The sequence below is a fragment of the Gossypium arboreum genome, chromosome 10 (assembly GCF_025698485.1).
Source record: "Gossypium arboreum isolate Shixiya-1 chromosome 10, ASM2569848v2, whole genome shotgun sequence".
Lineage (NCBI taxonomy): Eukaryota > Viridiplantae > Streptophyta > Magnoliopsida > Malvales > Malvaceae > Gossypium > Gossypium arboreum.
The window spans coordinates 101,473,030-101,492,144 of record NC_069079.1 but is presented as its reverse complement, the minus strand read 5'-3'; the positions used below and the strand labels follow the sequence as shown (position 1 = coordinate 101,492,144).

At 35.7% G+C, this 19,115-nt stretch overlaps 2 protein-coding genes across 3 annotated transcripts; one reads left to right on the top strand and one right to left on the bottom strand.

The window, feature by feature from the left end:
* The first annotated feature begins 1,388 nt into the window (after positions 1 to 1,388).
* Positions 1,389 to 7,367, top strand: LOC108489588 (uncharacterized). Of its 2 annotated transcripts, none has more exons than XM_017794240.2 (9): positions 1,389 to 2,037; positions 2,180 to 2,572; positions 2,695 to 2,751; positions 3,470 to 5,925; positions 6,010 to 6,279; positions 6,357 to 6,437; positions 6,597 to 6,708; positions 6,798 to 6,864; positions 7,001 to 7,367. In XM_017794240.2, exons 1-9 carry the CDS (start codon positions 1,920 to 1,922, stop codon positions 7,047 to 7,049), a joined length of 3,603 nt encoding a protein of 1,200 aa, XP_017649729.1. In that variant the 5' UTR covers positions 1,389 to 1,919; the 3' UTR covers positions 7,050 to 7,367. The 2 variants fall into 2 exon arrangements, with proteins under 2 accessions (XP_017649729.1, XP_017649728.1); XM_017794239.2 differs by having other exon boundaries at positions 1,393 to 2,037; positions 7,023 to 7,367.
* Positions 7,071 to 11,269, bottom strand: LOC108487973 (uncharacterized). Its single transcript, XM_017792298.2, has 9 exons — positions 10,817 to 11,269; positions 9,869 to 10,249; positions 9,616 to 9,736; positions 8,910 to 9,243; positions 8,595 to 8,667; positions 8,313 to 8,403; positions 8,156 to 8,235; positions 7,837 to 7,980; positions 7,071 to 7,743 (listed from the first exon to the last, which is right to left on the bottom strand). Exons 2-8 carry the CDS (start codon positions 10,034 to 10,036, stop codon positions 7,846 to 7,848), a joined length of 1,002 nt encoding a protein of 333 aa, XP_017647787.2. The 5' UTR covers positions 10,037 to 10,249; positions 10,817 to 11,269; the 3' UTR covers positions 7,071 to 7,743; positions 7,837 to 7,845.
* Between the last annotated feature and the right edge of the window lie 7,846 nt (positions 11,270 to 19,115).

Genomic DNA, 19,115 nt, shown 5'->3' with positions numbered 1-19,115 from the left:
GATTTAGAGTGATTCGACCCCAATTGATTACTTCACTATCTTAGCTTTCCACAACTAAAGATTTTTCCAAATTCACTAATTTGATCAACCTTTGAGGATAAGATTTAACCTTACAACTCCCTTAAGATTTCTACAGAAATCTTAAGACTCAAACCCTCTAAAAAAGAAACAAACAAGCAAACTAAGAAATAACCTTTACAAAATCAAAGTGTTTGCCAATTAAGTACAATTACAAAGAAAAATACTTCAACTAATAGAAAAACAATGAACCTCGTGAGTGTATGTAAGGAAAATATGAAAAATATGAAAAAAAATTAAGCATAAAGGTTGTTTGATTGATGTCTAAAGCTTCAATAATCTCTCTTACTGTTGTAGAACTTTTAGAAGCTGATATTTATACCCTCCAATTGGTTTCCAACTGTTGTGGTTGTTGAGATATTAAATAGAGCGGCTGGAGATGAAAATACTAATGCATCAATTTCACCTGCAACAATAAGTATCGATACAGCAATGCCTAATTTAGTGACTGTTGGAACCATCAATATTGATACTCAGAAAATTCTTTTGATACCAAATATGAGGTATCAATGCCTTATCAATACTTGAGAAATCCTTTGGAAGTTAGAATGTCAATTTTATATCGATAGTGAAAAATATATCAATAAAAGTATACCATTATCAATACCTAACAAGAGGTATCAATACCGGATTGATACTTGGTAAACATTTTGGAAAGTAGAATGCCATTTTCGAATTGATACCGAAAAATGTATCGATAAAATTGTGAAATTATTGATACTCATTTAAATTTATCAATATTTGACAAAAAGTATCAATCCAGTATCGATACTTTTTGGCCTGGAGTAATTTTAACCTGTTTGAAAATGTTTGAAAATATGTTTGACTAACTTCATTTACTAAGTATGAGTTAACAATTTTTCTTTTAAATATAATTTGAAATGAAATTCTTGCCAAGTTATATTTAAAATGATTTTTATTCAAAACATAATATTTATTTTATCAAAATAACTAGCCAAATTTAGCTTTAGGATTCGATTTTTTTTATATTATATGTATGAGTAATATTTTTGAAAAGCAGGATGCATTTCGTTAAGTGTATATATACATTTACTTAATTTATAGAAGGGACATTGAACAAATTGCACACCTTTTAAAAATTATTTCATTTAAATTTTGTAATAACTAAAATTTTAAAGTAGACATTTAATCTAGTGGTATGATTCTCGCGTGCGAGAAGTCTTAAGTTTAATTTTCAAAATGTCCTTTTTTAATTTTTTTCTTGGGTCCTTTTTTACTTATATTTTCTTTGCTTGAGCTTTTTTTTTACTCTGTGTTCTTTCAATTTACTTCTATATTTCACTAATTGGACAAGATTTTTTTTGTGTTGAATTGAACCTAAAACCTCTCATAACCTAAACAAAAATTATACTACTAGACCAAATGCCCTATTGAATAACCTTTCACTAAGAGGTTTTATATAGTGTATTAATGACAAGATAAGACAAGACAAGCAAGATTATTTTGTCGTTCGCTCTCCAACAATCAACCCTAAACGTAAAAATGTTATTTTTTTGCAACAGTCTCATTCTCAGTGTATTTTCCCTCCTGTTCTTTCCTCAATTTTCCCTCCAAAAATTCTGCCCCTCTTTCTTTCTCTCTCATTCCCTCATCTTTTGAAACCCTAATCCTCTCTCTCTCTCTCTCTCTGCCTCCTCCCTCTCCTTTGTTTGTTCTTATTTCCACTCTACCAATACTTACTTGTTAGCCTTAGCAGTTAGCCCCCAATTTTCTTTTTTTACACTGTCTCCTTTTTCTTTATTTATCTGTAAAAAGTCTTCTCTTTTTAGGTATTTAACCTAGATTTGTAATCGCTGATGAGTTTGGAAGTGAAATAAAAAATGGCCCCTCTTGGAAGCGACAATGGCGATATTAAACCCTATGAAATGAACCCAAGCTCGGATTTTTCATATTCCGATACTCAGCCCTTCGAATTTGATTCGCAATATTCATTTTTGGGTATGTTTCCTTGCATCTTTGATGTTTATATCTTTTCTCGACTCTTTCTAATACAGTGTTAGCTATTTGTTCTTTTAAATTATTTAAATTATGTGAAATACTGATTATTTATATTTAAACATGTGTTTGAAAAAAAAATTAGGTGATAAAGCTGATAACGAGGATAGTGATCAATTAGACTATCTACAAAGTACAGTTCCTTTTGACGATTATAATGTTCAGGTCGAGGATGGATTGGAGACCCAGGCTCTCAACCTTGTGGGGGAAACTCAAGTGTTGAACTTCGATGGTGAAACACAGGTGTTGGATGATTTAGATTGCTTTGAGAATATGGAGACTCAATTGTTGGATGAATTCAATGATGCAATTGCTGCGGATAGTGACAGTGAAGGAATGGAAGGGACTGAGATATTAGACCAAGGTGATGAGGTCTCAAATGATGAGATAGTAACAGGAGACTGCGGTCAATTCTTGGTCCAGAAGAAGGAATCTTTGGAGCAACATAATGCTTCTACCAATGAACAAATGAATTCAGGTATTTTTTTCTTAACCTTTTAGAAAATATTGAAGTCTTGGCTAGAAATACATATATGATTTGCTAGCTAGGAAGTTGTCACTGATGTCTGAATTGAAGTTAAGATATTGTGTGTACTTCAGGGATCCATGGTTCTACAACAACACCGGATATCAGAGCTGTGCCGGAATCAAAATCCAGTATGTCTTCTATAGCATCTGCATGATTACAAATGCATGAACATCGTCAAGGTTTTCTAAGCATTTCTCGATAGAACATTGGCTTTGTTTGAACCAACTAGGTCATTGTCCAGGCTACTGTGGTGATACTTATTGCTGACAATTAGATGAAGTAGTCTGATTAGCTTTTGAATAACCTTTTTGTTTCTCCTTATGCTCATGCTGCAATTATTGTCATAAAATCTATCTGAGACTAAGCTATCTTCATGAACCTATACACATTTGTTGCAGGGAAAATTTGTAGAGTACATTGAGGAAATTAATGCGATAGATAGTATATCTCATCAACATTTCGACATTATTCCCGTTTTATCTAGAATAACTTTGATGATGAGCTAGTACTTTTTGACTAATAGCAGTTTCTCCTTTTTTTGGGTAAACAGGAAAGGAAAAATCTTACATCAACATAAATTACATTTATAAGTCCTCTCATACATGACCCCTAGTGCATCCCTCATTAGAATATTCCGCATCCCATGGTTGGGGGGCAGGGAGGGTTGAACATTTGTAACCCTGGTGGTTCATCTTTTGAAAGCATTCTCTTAAAATATTTACTTTTATAAATAATTGGAATTTGGAAGCATGGGCATCCCATCTTCAAACATTAAAAGATGGTGGAAGATCATTTTTGGCTAATTGGTCTTTCCATCTCTCTGTTAACATTAGTTATTTTCTGTAGCATCTGTAAGGTTTACTTCAGTTCGTGCAGCAGCCTTGCGTGCCTCTGGTCTTGCAGCTCGTAAAGCAGCATTACGGGGAATGAATGGCAAGTCTTGTTTCATCCAGACTGGTTGTCAGTTTTCAGACCAGTGCACAATTAAAAGTGATGGTTCAAACCCTAATGTTGTGGAGAAGATGAATCAGGCACAACATCTGGTTAATCGTGAAGAGAACTCAATTGGTTTAAGGCATGGAACCAGTTGCAGGGTTGGTTCAACTGTGAGAAAACTTTTTGCCGAAAGGTCTTCTTGCAGAAGTGAAAATGCGGATGCAAGAGATGACTTGCTTCAGTTTCCTGCAAGTGATGGTCAGTCAGCAGGTTTAAGCTATATTGACTCTGAAGAACCTGGGGAGTTATTACAAGCTAATGCACTTAATTTTGTGGAAAGGTTTGTAAATGATAAGATGACAGAGCTTGATGATCAAGTTGACCTAGGAAAGAGTACTGGGAGAAAATCACTTATTTCATGTGCGATAATAGGGCCACAAAGCTTGGCCAAGAAAACAGTTGAAAGGACAGCTGGTGAAACACAGATTTTTGATTGGGATGATGCTTTGGAGGATGAAGGAGGGGGTGGTATTTATTGTAGAAGGAGGGAAGAATTCTATGGTGATGGAAGCCATGCACAGAAAAATTCTAACCATGCCCATAAGCCTAAAGGAAGTAAACTCAATGAATCTTGCAATTTAGACCAACCAAATGCCCACGATAAAGAGATAGTTGATTCTGATTCAAAATCATTGTTGTGCAAGTCAAAAGATAATGGCAAGCCAGTGGGAGAAGGTCAACTGGATTTTAGGAAGAATCTTTTGAATGAGTTTGATGAACAGTGTAACTCAGATTCCTCTAGAGGACAATTGGAAGCTGCTGCTGCTGCTGAACTAAATGTAGGTTTCGACACTCAGATATCTGCTGAAGCTATGGAAGCATTATTTTATGGGGACGTGGCTACTGACGTGAATGGTAATCTAGGTTTCCCAGGCATATCAAAGGGTTCCTCAAAAATTTTGTGTAGAGGAAAATGCAGGAAGAGAATTTCTTCTAGAGAATTTGTATTGAGAAAGGGTGTTTATTGTTATGGTGCTGCTCCAGTTACTAGGCAATCCAAGAGAACTCGAGTGTCTTCGGTTTTGCAGAATTTAAGTTCAAAAAATGTCTGGAAGGAGTGTGATACTGATCTACTTCTACAGAGAACAAAGAAAGCGAAATCGAATAATGATAAGAACCAAAACAGTGGTGGCATTAATATGGCCAAGATGCCCTCAAAGAGTATCAAGAAAAGAAAGGCTGGTGGAGCTTTGACGAGGAGTCAACTTCATGGCACTGGAAGGTCAACTATGAGCAGCTCAATTAAGAAACGGCATCTTGAGGAGGTTTGTACTGTTACACCCATTGCTCATCGGACGAGGCAGTCCTTGGTCATGAATGCACAAATAGCTGAGGCTTCAGCCAGTGATTGTAGAAAAGGTAAAAAACTTGAAAAAGAGGTTGGTTTACTTCAAGAGAATAGAACCAGGAGTATAGATGTTACCGATGTTGAGTTATCTTTAGCGTCAAATGCCGAAGAGCAACTTTCAAAATTTCATTCTAACCAATCTGGGGAGCATGGAAATGTTGAATCATGTAATGATGACCAATTGCATTTGGGGTTGATTGCTGGGAATAATGGCAATCATGGATCGAGCTATCCCAAACATAGATCTTCCCGCAAAATGTCTGTTCATGTTGGTGAATCTGATAACTTGGAAGCACAGTCTGAAAAGTCTGTTCAGCTAGATAATGAACCATCAATTCCTGTGGTAAAAAAGTCCAGAAGAAACAATATGAGCACTTGCATTCGTTCTACCACTGTGAGGATAACACGATCATCCAGGAATACTTGTCCTGTTCTGCATTTTCCAGACCAGAATTCGGAAGGAAAATTGTCTCGTCAAAGTTCAGATAAACAAGGTTCAAAGCACAATGTGGTTAATTGCAATTCTACCAAGATGAATAGGAGGACGATATCTACAAGCATAACTGGACCTGTAGCAGCAAAGGAAATCCAGCACTCTGGAGGAAACCATGTTGCAGTTTCTTCACCAATTTCAGAAAATTTAGCTGTGACTGTTGCTTCCGATGAGTCACCAGAAGAGAAATCAAGATCTCTTGGTTCTCTATGCACGACGCCAGTTAACTGTCCAACACCTATAAATGCAGCATCACCTGTTTGTATGGGTGAGGAATATTTTAAACAATCCTGCAAGAAGAACTTGTCAAAATCTTTGCTTATCAAAGAACTCCGAAGTTTAAGCCCAATCGACCCAGAACCTATTGCTACTTCAAAAGATATGAGGAAGAGAAGGGATTTGGCTGATATTAGAGTCTTGTTCAGCAACCACCTCAATGAAGATATAATTAAACAGCAGAAAAAGGTACTAGTTATTTCTGATATCGATATCTCTTTAATGATATATGAGCTCATCTAACTAAATCTTATGCCTTGATTTTGTCACCAGATCTTGGCCCGCCTAGGCATCTCCGAGGCATCATCTATTTTAGCTGCAACACACTTTGTAACAGATAAATTTGTGCGTACTAGGAATATGTTGGAAGCAATTGCTTCGGGCAAACCAGTTGTCACACATTTATGGCTTGAAAGCATTGGACAGGTTAACATTCACATTGATGAAGATGCTTATATATTGAGGGACATCAAAAAGGAGAAAGAGTTTGGGTTTTGCATGCCATCTTCTTTAGCACGTGCACGCAAGCGACCTTTATTACAGGTAAAAGTTTTTTAGGTTTACCTGTTGCATTGGTCGCATATTCTATCAAGATATTTACTATAGTGAAAGTTATGCAGGGCCGAAGAATTTTAATCACCCCAAATACAAAGCCAAATAAAGAAACAATTGTGCATTTGGTTGCAGTGCTCCACGGTCAGGTATGCAGCTGTTTCATGGACTGTTCCTTCAGAGTGGCATATGAAAACGATTGATTAATTCCAAACCCTTGGTGCTTTTACTTAATACTTTTTGATGCTTCTGGTCCTATTAAAATACTGACCCCTTTCTATCCTGATTTTGAACGACACGGTTTCCAGGCCTTAGAGAGAATTGGTAGGTCTGCTATGAAGGATGACAAAGTCCTGAATGATTTATTGATTCTATCATGTGAAGAAGATTATGCAATTTGTGTTCCTTTTCTTGAAAAAGGTTATAGATTTGTTCTTATGTTAAACTCTTACATGTTTTACGGAATTTGGTTTTCATCAGAACTTTTTGCCCTTTTTATATGCTTTCAGGGGCAGCAGTTTACAGTTCTGAGCTACTACTGAATGGAATAGTTACTCAAAAGCTGGATTATGAGAGGTTGGCACTATACCACTCTTTTATCAGTAACCTTTTGTGTTATTTTCTTGTCCATGAATATCGGAATGGTGTCTGTGGTGAATGGTTTGAAATGGTTGAGCTGATGAATGCTTTTCGTTTGTTGCTCCTAACACAGTTACATTTATATCAACTGGCAGGCATCGTCTCTTTTCAGATCATGTTAGAAAAACACGTTCCACCATATGGCTAAGAAAGGATAATAGGTTCCTACCTGTGACAAAGCATAAATGAAGTTTTTGGCTTTCTTTATTATTTATTTTCAACTTCCTAAGAATTTTCTTCCCCTTTTTTTATGTTATGTTTTTTTTTTCTCTTAGGGACATAATCTTTGTTAGATTTAGGTTTTTAGAACCCAGTGATCAGTATATATCATAGGATTTGTGTAGCTGTATATTGTAGTATAATCATGAAACAGTATTATGAGTGGTTTGTACTATAATCATGACATATCGCTCTCTTTTACTAGTACCCTTTTGCTATGACGATCATGCGTGTTGGTGTGTGTTATTTTCCATTTAAGTTTGGCATCATGTGTATTTGTGATATGTTGAACTTTTCTTCATGAAAGTTGTTGATCTATATACTTGATCAAAGACTCGCCAAGGTGTACATTAGAACTTAGTCATGTTATCAAAATGAGAAAATAATAATAATATGGATTGCTTTTGAACTGAACACGAGCTCAAGATTTAATTCAGATTAGAATTTGAATCCTAATATCTACAACCTTTAATTCTATTCCGATGCAACTTCTTCCTCTATTCCAAAACTTCAGCATAATGTTGTATAAAAAAAAATGGAAAGGTTGTCCGGTATTTAGCCTCTAATTGCCCTTCTTCCTTGGCAAATAGCATCATCCTATGAAGTTAAGATACGTATTTCAGCTTCAAATATATATATACACCAAGGCTTCATTAAATAAGCATAAAATGCAGGAATACCTCATCTTACCAGATCCAATCATGCTGGGTTAGAATTTTCTGTAATACGAACTCGCATATCGAAATAGTAGATATACAATGCATTGACTGCCATAGCTATCCCAAAACTAAACGTTCCCGAAAGCAGTATTGCAACAATAGGCTTCAGATGGAGCTGCAAACACACACACACACACACCCAAAAAAAAAAAAAATGAAAAAGAAAAAAAAGGGTCTAGATGTTTTCACTGGTATATACTTCAGTACAAAGCCTTCAGTGAATTTCTATTGATGCCATTAATGAGAACTGATTGCAAAAAGAAACTAAGATGATTTAAATTATTGCTCACCAGGGAATATAATACATAGAAAATTATTGCAACGAGTGTAAACTCAAAAGCTGCATATGTCCATATATACTGCTTGATTGCTGTAATACGAAATGAGCAGACCTTAAAAACAATCACAACTCAAGACAGAACCGTAATTTATGAGACTCGGACATACCTAAGATAACTGCCAAGATAGATGCTAAAAGGGCTAGGGTAAGCGCAAATGGTGCTGCAATCACAATTGCTTGAGCCTTCAAGTCAAGAATCTGCGAAAATGGCAAGGCATAATATCGACATTGTCAACCCGATGAGGATGCTGGTGGAATATAAAATGCTATTGTTTCTTCATTTTATTTCGGGACAAGTCAAACTACTGTTTTATTTAGACCATCTACATGCTTTGTTTACGAACTAGATTGAGCGCTTAATGGAACTTTGATAGGCTTGGATAACATACCAGTAGCTGCTCGAGGAAGAAGAAATAGCATACTGAGCTAATTAACACGAGCAACATGAAATCCTGCCAGGCACTGCATATTTCAGGTAAGTTCTCTAATTAGAAAAAAGGCTAATTCTTGAGAAACAATTAGGAATGCGAAATAGTTATTAGTGTTGAATATTTTACTCGCTCAGTACTAGGCTTAGTGTCAGTACCACTAAGAAAAGAATACTAAAATGAAAGAGAACAATACTTGAGAAATAAAACAAAGATTCATTACTTGAGAAACAAGAATTTGGTGCTAAATAACCTGATTAATAGCTGATATGTTACCTTGCGGATTCGGATGGTGAGTTCTGTGAATTAACATTCTGTCTACTGCCCCTTCGAGCACGTCTATTACCCCTTAGAGAATTAGGAGGCAACCGCAGTAAAGTTACAGGTAAATTCCGCACTTCCTGCATGCATACCTCGCAGTTTTTGTTTCCTTTAGTACTAAACCACTTAACAGCGCATGACTCATGCACGAGTTGAAGGGCGCCTTTGCAGCTGCATTCCATTTTGAGTGTATTTCCTTCTTCACATACATCCATACAGATTCGGCACAAAGCTTCCTCTTCTGGAATCTCCTCATCGTTGCTTTCTAGAGGAACCACTTTACTTTTATCTGCATTGCCATAGGAACACGGAAATCAAACTCGGAACCAACAATAAAACTAGTCAAACATCGAAAATCCTGTGTTGTAAGTCCGGAGCAATTTGCATGATCAAATGTGCTAGACTAGTAGCTCAAAGTTTTCAATAATTTAATTACCATCTCCATTTGCTAAAAGATGGCCTATGGCAGCCATGTTACCTAGGATCGACTATGAATATCAGATATTGGTACATGCTCCTTTTCTAAAATTTTCCACATACTTAAAGGGTCCTTGGAGGGTATTCCCATATACATGTGCAGATATATATTGGAAAAGGGCATTTCAAGAAAAAATGAAGAGTTGGAATAACATAGCAAGTCGGACAAGTGTGTGATATGTACCATCACCATTATCTGCAGGGACATTCTTTTTATGGTTATCGAAAGAAGCCGATCGTACTATAACAACACTTCGTCCGGGCACCGACAGGGACCGTGACACCACAGCATCCTTTCCTCCTTTCTGCATATAAATTACAAGTACCAAAAGGCCTTATAAAGTGAAAACACATAAATATGTTTTGCTAAAAAGGAAATTACGGGCTTTCCCCATTGTTCAAAGTTCATAAAATAGTTGGAACCAAATGATACATACATCTGATTTATTCTGTTCCTCGGACAATTTTTCAGAAGAAGGCACGTCCACGGATGGCAACAAATTTGAGTCAGGCTTAGTGGGCAGAGACGAACATCTTTTCCAAAAAATAGGGGAAGGCAAACGAGCCATGTTAGGACATTCGGGATTTGTCTTGCTGTCTGGCATGAGGAGCAAGCTTCTCTCGCCATCACATATTACACTAGTACCTATTTTCTTGAAGCATAAGCCATGCAACAAGCTTCCTGATGATGAACCACCTTTACCGGAAAGTAAACCCTTTCCACTACGGCTACCAAATCCAATCGATCTAGGGGGTGTTCCGAGTGAAAGATCAGATGGCCCACCGCTTACTTCGGGATTCAGAAAAGGAAAATTTGCCTGCATTTCATGATAGGTTTTTATGTAACTTCGAGTAAATTATCCACTAATCTACCGCGGAAAGATTCAACACTATAACAAAGCATATGACACCTATGATCTACAAACCTGGAATCTTTTTTTTATTTTCCTGGATAAATGATGAAATCAGATTAATATCAACAACTCCTAAATTACACAAGTCTTACCTTGAAGAGGCCTCGATTTCGATCTAGAGACGAACAATATAAACAAATGAGGGATGACTATTGCCTTGTGTCACAAACATTTTTCCTTGTTAAAAAAATGTGTCCTTTTCCCTACTCCTATTCATTCCAATATTCAGAAGAATCCTTCATTTTGATTACTATGGAACAGAGAAAAAGAAAAAAGAAACAAAGGGAAAAAGATAGAAAAAGAAAGCATCTAACAATATGCATATGTATTTCAAAATGTTGCCATTCATGAAATTGTATCATCCAAATTACCCCAAAAATAGGGGAAAAAAATGATATTCCCAATATATATATATATATTTGTTACAAAGGAATCCGTAGCCGAAAAGTTTGCTGATGCTGAAATCCGAACCTTAAATTTACTTGATATAAACCTCGGTACGAGTGGATGGATTGACTATCTAAGCTAAGCATCGGGTTTAGTATTGCAAATCTCATAATATGCTGCATTCATCTACGCACAAAAAAAAAAAAAAAAAAGAAGAAGAAGAAGGTGGCAGCCAAAATGAAAAGAAAAATACTGCAAGTTATTTCCAATTTACCTTAATAATTATTAGAATATAAAACCATTAAATTGAATTCTAGAAAATAGAAACTCATCCCCCCACTTAGAAAATGATTATAGCTATATAGAAAATGATGGATTAAGTGTCAAATTAGATAAAATTTATGTCTAAAATTAATTAAAATAAATAGTAAAAATATATGAATTAAGCGCATTATAAAATCCACACTTAGCCAATGCTTACCCTCCAGCATTTTATGCATTTATCAATCTAAAGATACCATAATCATTCAAGTCAATTCAATCACTATAATCTTCAATCTAATTAGGCAAATAGACATTAGTAAAATTTCCATCATACAACCAACTCCTTCAAGCTAACACGTTGATTAACAATTCAATTAAGCATAAAATTATCAAGTATTCTCATAATTAGACTCCATAATATCAATTCATGTTAAATTACCAATACACCAAACTTAACAAAAAATTGCAACCATAAACAAACAATTGTCTCACTTCTAGTTTTCGTTTTTTTTTTTTGAAAAATTAAATAGTTTGTCTAAAGTGTCACTAAATCTTTTTACATGAAGAAGTATGACAAGCCAAGTTTCATGGGCCAAAGGGCAAAGCTTGTCCATTTGACTCACAAGAACTGACCTGTTTTAAAAAATTGATGGAAAAGCCTGTTCATTTGAAGCCTAGGTGGCCTAATGAAGCAGATATAGAAAATTAAGCTACATTGGTAAATAGGGAAACTAATCTTAGAAGATTGAGGAGAATAATATATGATAAGATTAGATTTGATTTGATTGTGTAAATCTTATAAATCCCTTAATTGTAGGGATAGACTTCATCTCGTCTATCGATGTAAATGTAGCTAGACCGTTAGATTTAGGAGAGCTCAATTATAAATAGAGAGCCTCCCTCTTAATTGTAAATCATCCATTGTATTCCATTATTTAGTATCGATGTAAATGTAGCTAGACCGTTAGATTTAGGAGAGCTCAATTATAAATAGAGAGCCTCCCTCTTAATTGTAAATCATCCATTGTATTCCATTATTTAGTAGAGAATAATAAATTGAGAGTATTTACTCAAAGACATCTCGTGCATTATTTTTCTGTGGCTATTTTGTTCTTTTGAGCTTTCTTTTGGTTTGTGTTGCTCCCATTATATAAATTGGTACCTTAGAGGAATTCTGTGAGGATCCTCACTTTGTGGGAGTTAGGTTGACTTAGGCGCATTTGAAATGAAAGAATTGCCTAAGATTGCACGGATTGCGAGACTAAAGTTCTAACCCCGTGATAGTTGGTATCAGAGCTTAGATTGCGAAGGCACCTTCAAGATGTCGAAAATTTTTTTCGATCAGAATGAGTAAAGGAAGACCCGTGGATGGTTCAAAAACCAATCCTATTGAAAGATATGCTGTTGGCTATAGAGGAAAAAATGATCAATCTCGAGGAGCCCATGAGAGACGTGAGTGAGACGCTAAAGGTAGTTGTGAATGCACCGCTGGGTTTGATTTAATGGAGGATAAATTCGAAGAGTTTATATTGGAGTCTCACGAGACCAATGCAAAAAAGGTGCAAGGGCACTGAACTCCACTAGGAATAAGCTGACGGAGAGGAGTGATGCTTTCGAGGGCATGGTGATTGCTTTAAAGAAGGAAAAAATGGCCATGACGAGGGCTTTTAACACAAGAATAGAGGAGCTCGAGGGAGAGCTTGCTTTGTGTCGAGCAGCCATGGATAGAGGAGTGTCAAGTACAACACTCAATCGTGATGTAGATGCCCCAAAGCCAAAAGAGTTTGCGGGGACATGGTTCTCATGCAATGTGGATAATTTTTTATGGGGAATAGAGCAATACTTTCATGCCAAAGGCATCATGGATGATGCTATTAAGGTAAATACCGCTACAATGTTTTTTTTTTATACTAATTTTGTGCTTTTATGGTGGTGGAGCAGGTCCATAGAAAAAGACATAGTGAGATTGAGACCTGGAAAGAGTTTCGACATGAGTTGAAAGGATAATTTTACCCGAAATATGCTGATGAGTAAGTTAAACAAAAGTTGGAATGACTTATGTAACGAGGCATAGTTGGGGAGTATGTTTGAAAGTTCAGGGAACTCATGCTCTAAATTTTAGATATGAAAGAGAACAATATATTTCTTGCCTTCAAGAATGGGTTAATGTTGTGGGTCAGACAAGAATTGGAATGTGGAGGTGTCCAAGAGCTATCGAAAGCCATGATTGTAGTCGAGTCTGTGGTTAAGTTGGGTCTAGGGAAAGATAAGCTTGAGTCTTTTGAGTCCGATGAAGATAATGACAATGATAATGACAATGACAATGGTGGTAATGAGAAACCATGAGTTGGGAAGAGGAAACCTAACAACCCGAAGAAAAAAAAGGATAAGATAAAATGCTTCCTTTGTGTCGGTTCATTTTTGTTAAAAAAATGTCTGAAGAGATCTGTGGTTTCGAAATATGAAAAGCCAGAAGGTAAGGTTGAGAGACTTGGTTCGACCGTAAGAGGTGTTAAAACCAACATGGCCAAATAGAGTAAGAAGAAGCTAGTGGGGTGTTTATTGTGTAGTGGACCGCATAGGTTATAAAACTATTCGAAGAAGTCTGTTATTGAAGGGGATGATGGGTCAGACAAGGCACCCATGAGACTTAGTTTGATCGAGGGAGGAGTTGAAGCCAAGAAGGCAAAGAGGAACAAGAAGAAGCGAGTGAAATGCTTTTTGTGTCATGGTCTGCATTAGTTGCAGAATTGTCTATATCCTTGGTCAAGAGGAAGGTAGCAACGAAGCTTCTTGAGTCGTCGGAGGGGCTTTTACCTAAAGAAGAGGTGAGTTATGTATTAGACTTATGGGAAAAAGTAGTGATGCAAACATTGAAGCTAGGACCAACGAGGTTCAATTCGCGGAAAACGATGGAGCTTGTTGAGTCATTGGAAAAACTTCCATCCAATGAAGAGGTGAGTTGTGCATCGGACTTAGAGGAAAAAATAGCTGTGCAAACTTTGAAGCTAGGATCAATGAGGCTCATTTCTGTTGAGTTATTGGAGGAGTTACCACTTATGGGTAAGGTAGGTTGTGTATTAAAATTTGGAAAAGTGGTGATGCAAACTGGATAGTTGAGTCGAGTAAATACAACGAACGAGGTAAATCTCAAATACTATGATAGTGTTTTACATTTTGACTTACCATTGGCTTGACAAGAATATAAAGACTGTAGCAGCCAATTTTGGCCCATACCAACAAACCAAAATAAAACACCAAATACAATAAATAAAAATAAAGTCCAAGAGTCACCTAGCCCAAATTACAAACTACCCAAACCCCATCAGCCCACTACTAAACCAAACCCAATTAAATACAAACCCTAAAGCCTAAGACAACCCAACCAACTAAAAATTTTCAGCAGCAAAAAACCTAGTTGCAGACTTTCAGCTACTACCTCCTCTGCCACGTGTGCCACCACCGCTCGGGGCACCAACCACCAGCCTCTGACACGACCTGCAAGATGAAGGTCCACACGCAAGCAAATACCAACAGTAGAGAAACGAACAAAGAGAAAACGACAAGCAAAAAAAAAAAACGAAAGGAATCAAACAAAATGAAAAAACAAAGAACAAATCAGTGTAACTCGGCTATAAAAGTCGAAATCAATCCCTTTCTTTTTTTACGGAGATTAGAAAGCAAAACATGAAATAAAAATTAGAAAGGTCGTTGTTTTAATATTTTTTGTTTCTTTTATCTTCTCGTTTTTTCATTTTATTTCATTTTTTAGATATCTATTTTAAGCATAAAAAACAAAGAATAAAAAAGAAAAGGGAGGGGCTCACCTGGATCTCGTGGTCGAGCGTCGGAGAACACTTTTCCATTGCCGACATCGGACCCAAAAGGGGGGGTTGAGGGCCTCCTTCGATTCTTTGAGTTTTGGTAGCCTAGCCTTTAAAGGCGTTTCAAACGAGACTAAGGGGACCATTTTGCGTCTCTCCGACCACCGTCTACGGTGGAGGAGCGGTGGTCCGGCGATGATGGGTATATTACTCTAGCCAAATGAGAAGAGGGAGGAGGGAGAGAGAGAGCAGGAAGGTTCTCTGCCTTTTTTTGAAAGAAAATAAAGTTAAAATAAAAATAAACAAAAAATTTTGGCTTTAATAGCCATGCAAAACACTGCCGTTTTGCACACATATGCTTGGGTTTGGGATATTGTCCCATTTAATCCCCATGAGTTTAAGCATGTTTCAATTAGCCCCAAAGTGACCTTCTCTTTTCATTTGCAATTGATACCTCAATTCGCCCACTTTCAATCACGCCCTGCATCCTTTTGTTACTTTTATTGTTTATTAATTTTAGAATGTTTTATTATGTACTATTTCAAATATTTTACATATTGTTTGCTACTAGATTATTTATGTATATGATTTATTTTAACTTGTTTTAACATTGATTATTAAAATCAATTACTATCCATTTTAAACGTTTTTTGTATATTGAGTGTACTAGGCTATTTTGTTATATTATATGTTTTTGATACTTTTCACATATCATTCATATAGTTTATTTCCAATTATTTTTATACATATAACAAAGTGATAGTTTTGTATATTGTTATTACTATTATTATTTTCTTTAAGCCCCATTTTATTTCAAGTTTTATCTCTATGTATATATATGTATATTTTAAATTAATCTATATGCATATCGTTCATTTTAAAACTGTTTTCATGCCTTATATAACCCTATTTATTTATTTTAAAATATTTTTATTATTGTTTACTTTAAATTTTTATATATATTTTCATACTTTTACATGTATATATATATTATTTACTTTAAAATTATTCGTATGAATCTTTTTCAATTTGCTTTATGTAATATAGATTTTAAAGTTCTCTACATTATATATTTTACAAATTCGCTTCAGCATCATTCGTTTTAAATTGTTTAATGTAAAATTTTATATGTATTATCAATTTCAAATCGTTATATCTATTTTGTACACATATACATACTAATTATTTCTTAGATGTCTTGAGTATTACATATTTTAAGTTTCTTTTACATAATATTTATTTTATACTTGTTTAGGTATAATTTGTCTTAAATTATTTTACACATTATTCATTTTAAGCTTTTCCCATATATTATTTATTTCAAATTTTGGTCTGTAATATCTATTCTAAAATCTCTTATACATATATTCTTCTTTTAAATTGGCTTGCACATTGTTGATATTTCTTTTATTAGTTATTTTAAATTCATTTCTTGTCATTTTAAATTTGCTTTACGTTTTATTCATTTTAATTCGCTTTATAATATTTTTTATTCATTTGTCTTTGATTATTAATGATTAGTATCTAAGCGATATATGTTATGTGAATATTACCATTATGTGTATTATATTTGGTCTATTCGTATATTCATCATTGTCATTTGCTTGTATAACATTGTATTCATGTTGTATTATCCCATGCTCTACGATATATCTTTGTTTTATCTAGCCTAAGTCATATCATACATTAAGCCCAATACATTTATCCAATAAATCGTTTTATTTTAATCTAACAAATACACGTCGTTTAAATATTGTATTCGTTACTATTCAAAAACAAAATTTTCCAAATAAGGCAATGTTATGCATTTTGAAATGTCGAGGAATTGTGCCCTAACTTACGGGGTTTCGATTCTCTCGTTGATTCTAAATAGCCAAATATCCTTTCGAGTTTTAAGAACACATGAAATTTCAATTAAAATTAAAGATAAACTTGCGCTCGGAAGTTCAAGGTATCGCGTCCTAACTTACGGGATGTGATTCTCTGATGTCTCGAGACGAGGAAATCTTTAGCAATCGTTTTGATCCAATTCAAGCACTTTTAAACTCGACATTCATAAAAAGGGATCGTATTTCAAAATTTATTTTAAAACTTTTCAATTTACGATATTAAGACATTAATTAATCAATTAGGTACCAATTTTGGGCGTTACGAGGGTGCTAATCCTTCATTGTACGTAACCGACTCCCGAACCCGTTTTCTCAAATTTCGTAGACTAAAATGTCGTTTTAGTAAACTAAAATGTTTTATTAAAACAAGGGTGATCCGATCACATCCAATAAAGATCGGTGGCGACTCCCGTTTTAATTTTCACTTTCAAAATCAAAGTCGATCCCCGTTTTAAAAAATGGTTTCGACAGCTTGGCGACTCCACTGGAGACCTATTAAGAGAGTCAAGCCACAAGTTGATTAACTTTTGTCTTTTTTTCGAAAATTGAAAATTTTGTTTTGATGTATGATCCTTTCATTGCATTTCACCCGTTTTTCTTACGATTTTTATCATTTTATTCCTATTTTCTTTAATCGCTTCGAGTTTTTTATGCATATATCCTCGCACATTGCATTGCATGACTGTTGTGGTCGCACCCTTTAAGTGGGAGTGAGAAACTATTCCTTCGTGATGTTTTCACCACCGTGCAGGATAGCGGATCGCTTTCGGGATACATCCGTACCTATGTCTTCGTGAGATTTTCATCTCCGTGCAGCCATAGGGAAATGTATTCCCCTGAACTGAACTTGGTCTGTATGAGCCTATAATGGGCGAAGATCGAGGAATCTGCTGGTTCAGGTACCTTTACTCTAGAACTAAACTACGTATAGAGTGACCTAGGAGCCCACCCTAGGTAAAGCCATTCTGAACCCCTAGTGGTCACCCAAATTGCTTTATTTGTTATTTATTTATCCTGTACTAACGTGTTTTGTTTTTGTTTTGTTTATAATTGCATTACATTACATCATCATAGGAAGGAGGTGTTGATTCATATTTGATTGCTAAATAGAACAGTTTGTCATAAGAAAACGAATTTTTTGATAAAGTGGATTATAACACGATTATCTAAATATGGTCCAAGTAAACACAATGAAAGAAGGCTGATAGTCCGTGAAGAAATACAAGACTTTGCTTCATTGCCTGCGGATACAAGCCGTCAAAGATTATTCGAGAGTCGTCATGGAGCTGACGAGTATCGTAGGGACAAGTGATCAATGAGTCGCGGCCTGGATCAAGCAAAAAGGAGTTAATATAGACATCTCTTGGAGAATTTGCAAAACTCGACCATAAGATCTGGATATGAAGAGGAAGTTAGGTGTCTTCACTTGGAATATGGGAGAAAGGCTGTATATGTAGTCCGTTTTATGTAAAGGAATTTGTTTTCTAGAAAAGTTGTTCTAATGAAATTGAATTCAGAATCAATGCCTTCCTTTATTTTGCATTCATTTCATGCATTTGCATTGCATTGCATTATTTGCATTAGACTTTCCCTAAAATAACCCTAATTAGGTGAAATGATTTCAGTTAGCCTGGGAACCGACAAAGGTTAAACGACTAGGCATCTTTACGGTACACGAAAAAGGATAAAAGATATGGATCAAAGATTGGAAAGACTTGAATAACTTCAAAGAGAGACGCAAGACCTACTACAAATGCAAATGCAAAAGTAACTAGCGAAGATCCAGCAAGATATAATGGACCAAATGCTAGAGTCCCAAAAGAATACGATGAATCAGTTGTCCCAATTACTGACTAAGGGGCTAAGAAAAGGAAAAAACTCCATGATCAATGCTGGGGAAGACAATGATGAGCCTCTATACCCTCCGGGTTTCACCCCGATAAACAATCAGACATGTCCGCAAGATGTACCTATTGCTATCAAATCACAACAACTTCAGGTTGGTACCCCGGCACCCCTGAACTACCCGACGGGCTCAGGTTCCAATCCAAGGGACAGTCCAACCAATCATGAAGTTCCTGATCTAGACGAAATGAAAGAAATAGAAAAAGCAAAGGTTGAACTGGCAAGACAACTCGAAGATCGATGCAAGTGGTTGGAAGAAAAACTTAGAGTGATGGAGAATGCTGATTACCATTGCGGGGTCGATGCCAAGAATCTGAGTTTGGTCCCTGATCTAGTACTCCCGCCAAAATTTAAGACTCCAGAATTTGAAAAGTACAATGGGACTAGTTGTCCTGAAGCTCACATCACAATGTTCTGTCGAAGGATGACAGGATATGTTAATAACGACCAATTATTAATTCATTGCTTCCAAGACAGCCTGATCGGGTCAGCAGCTAAATG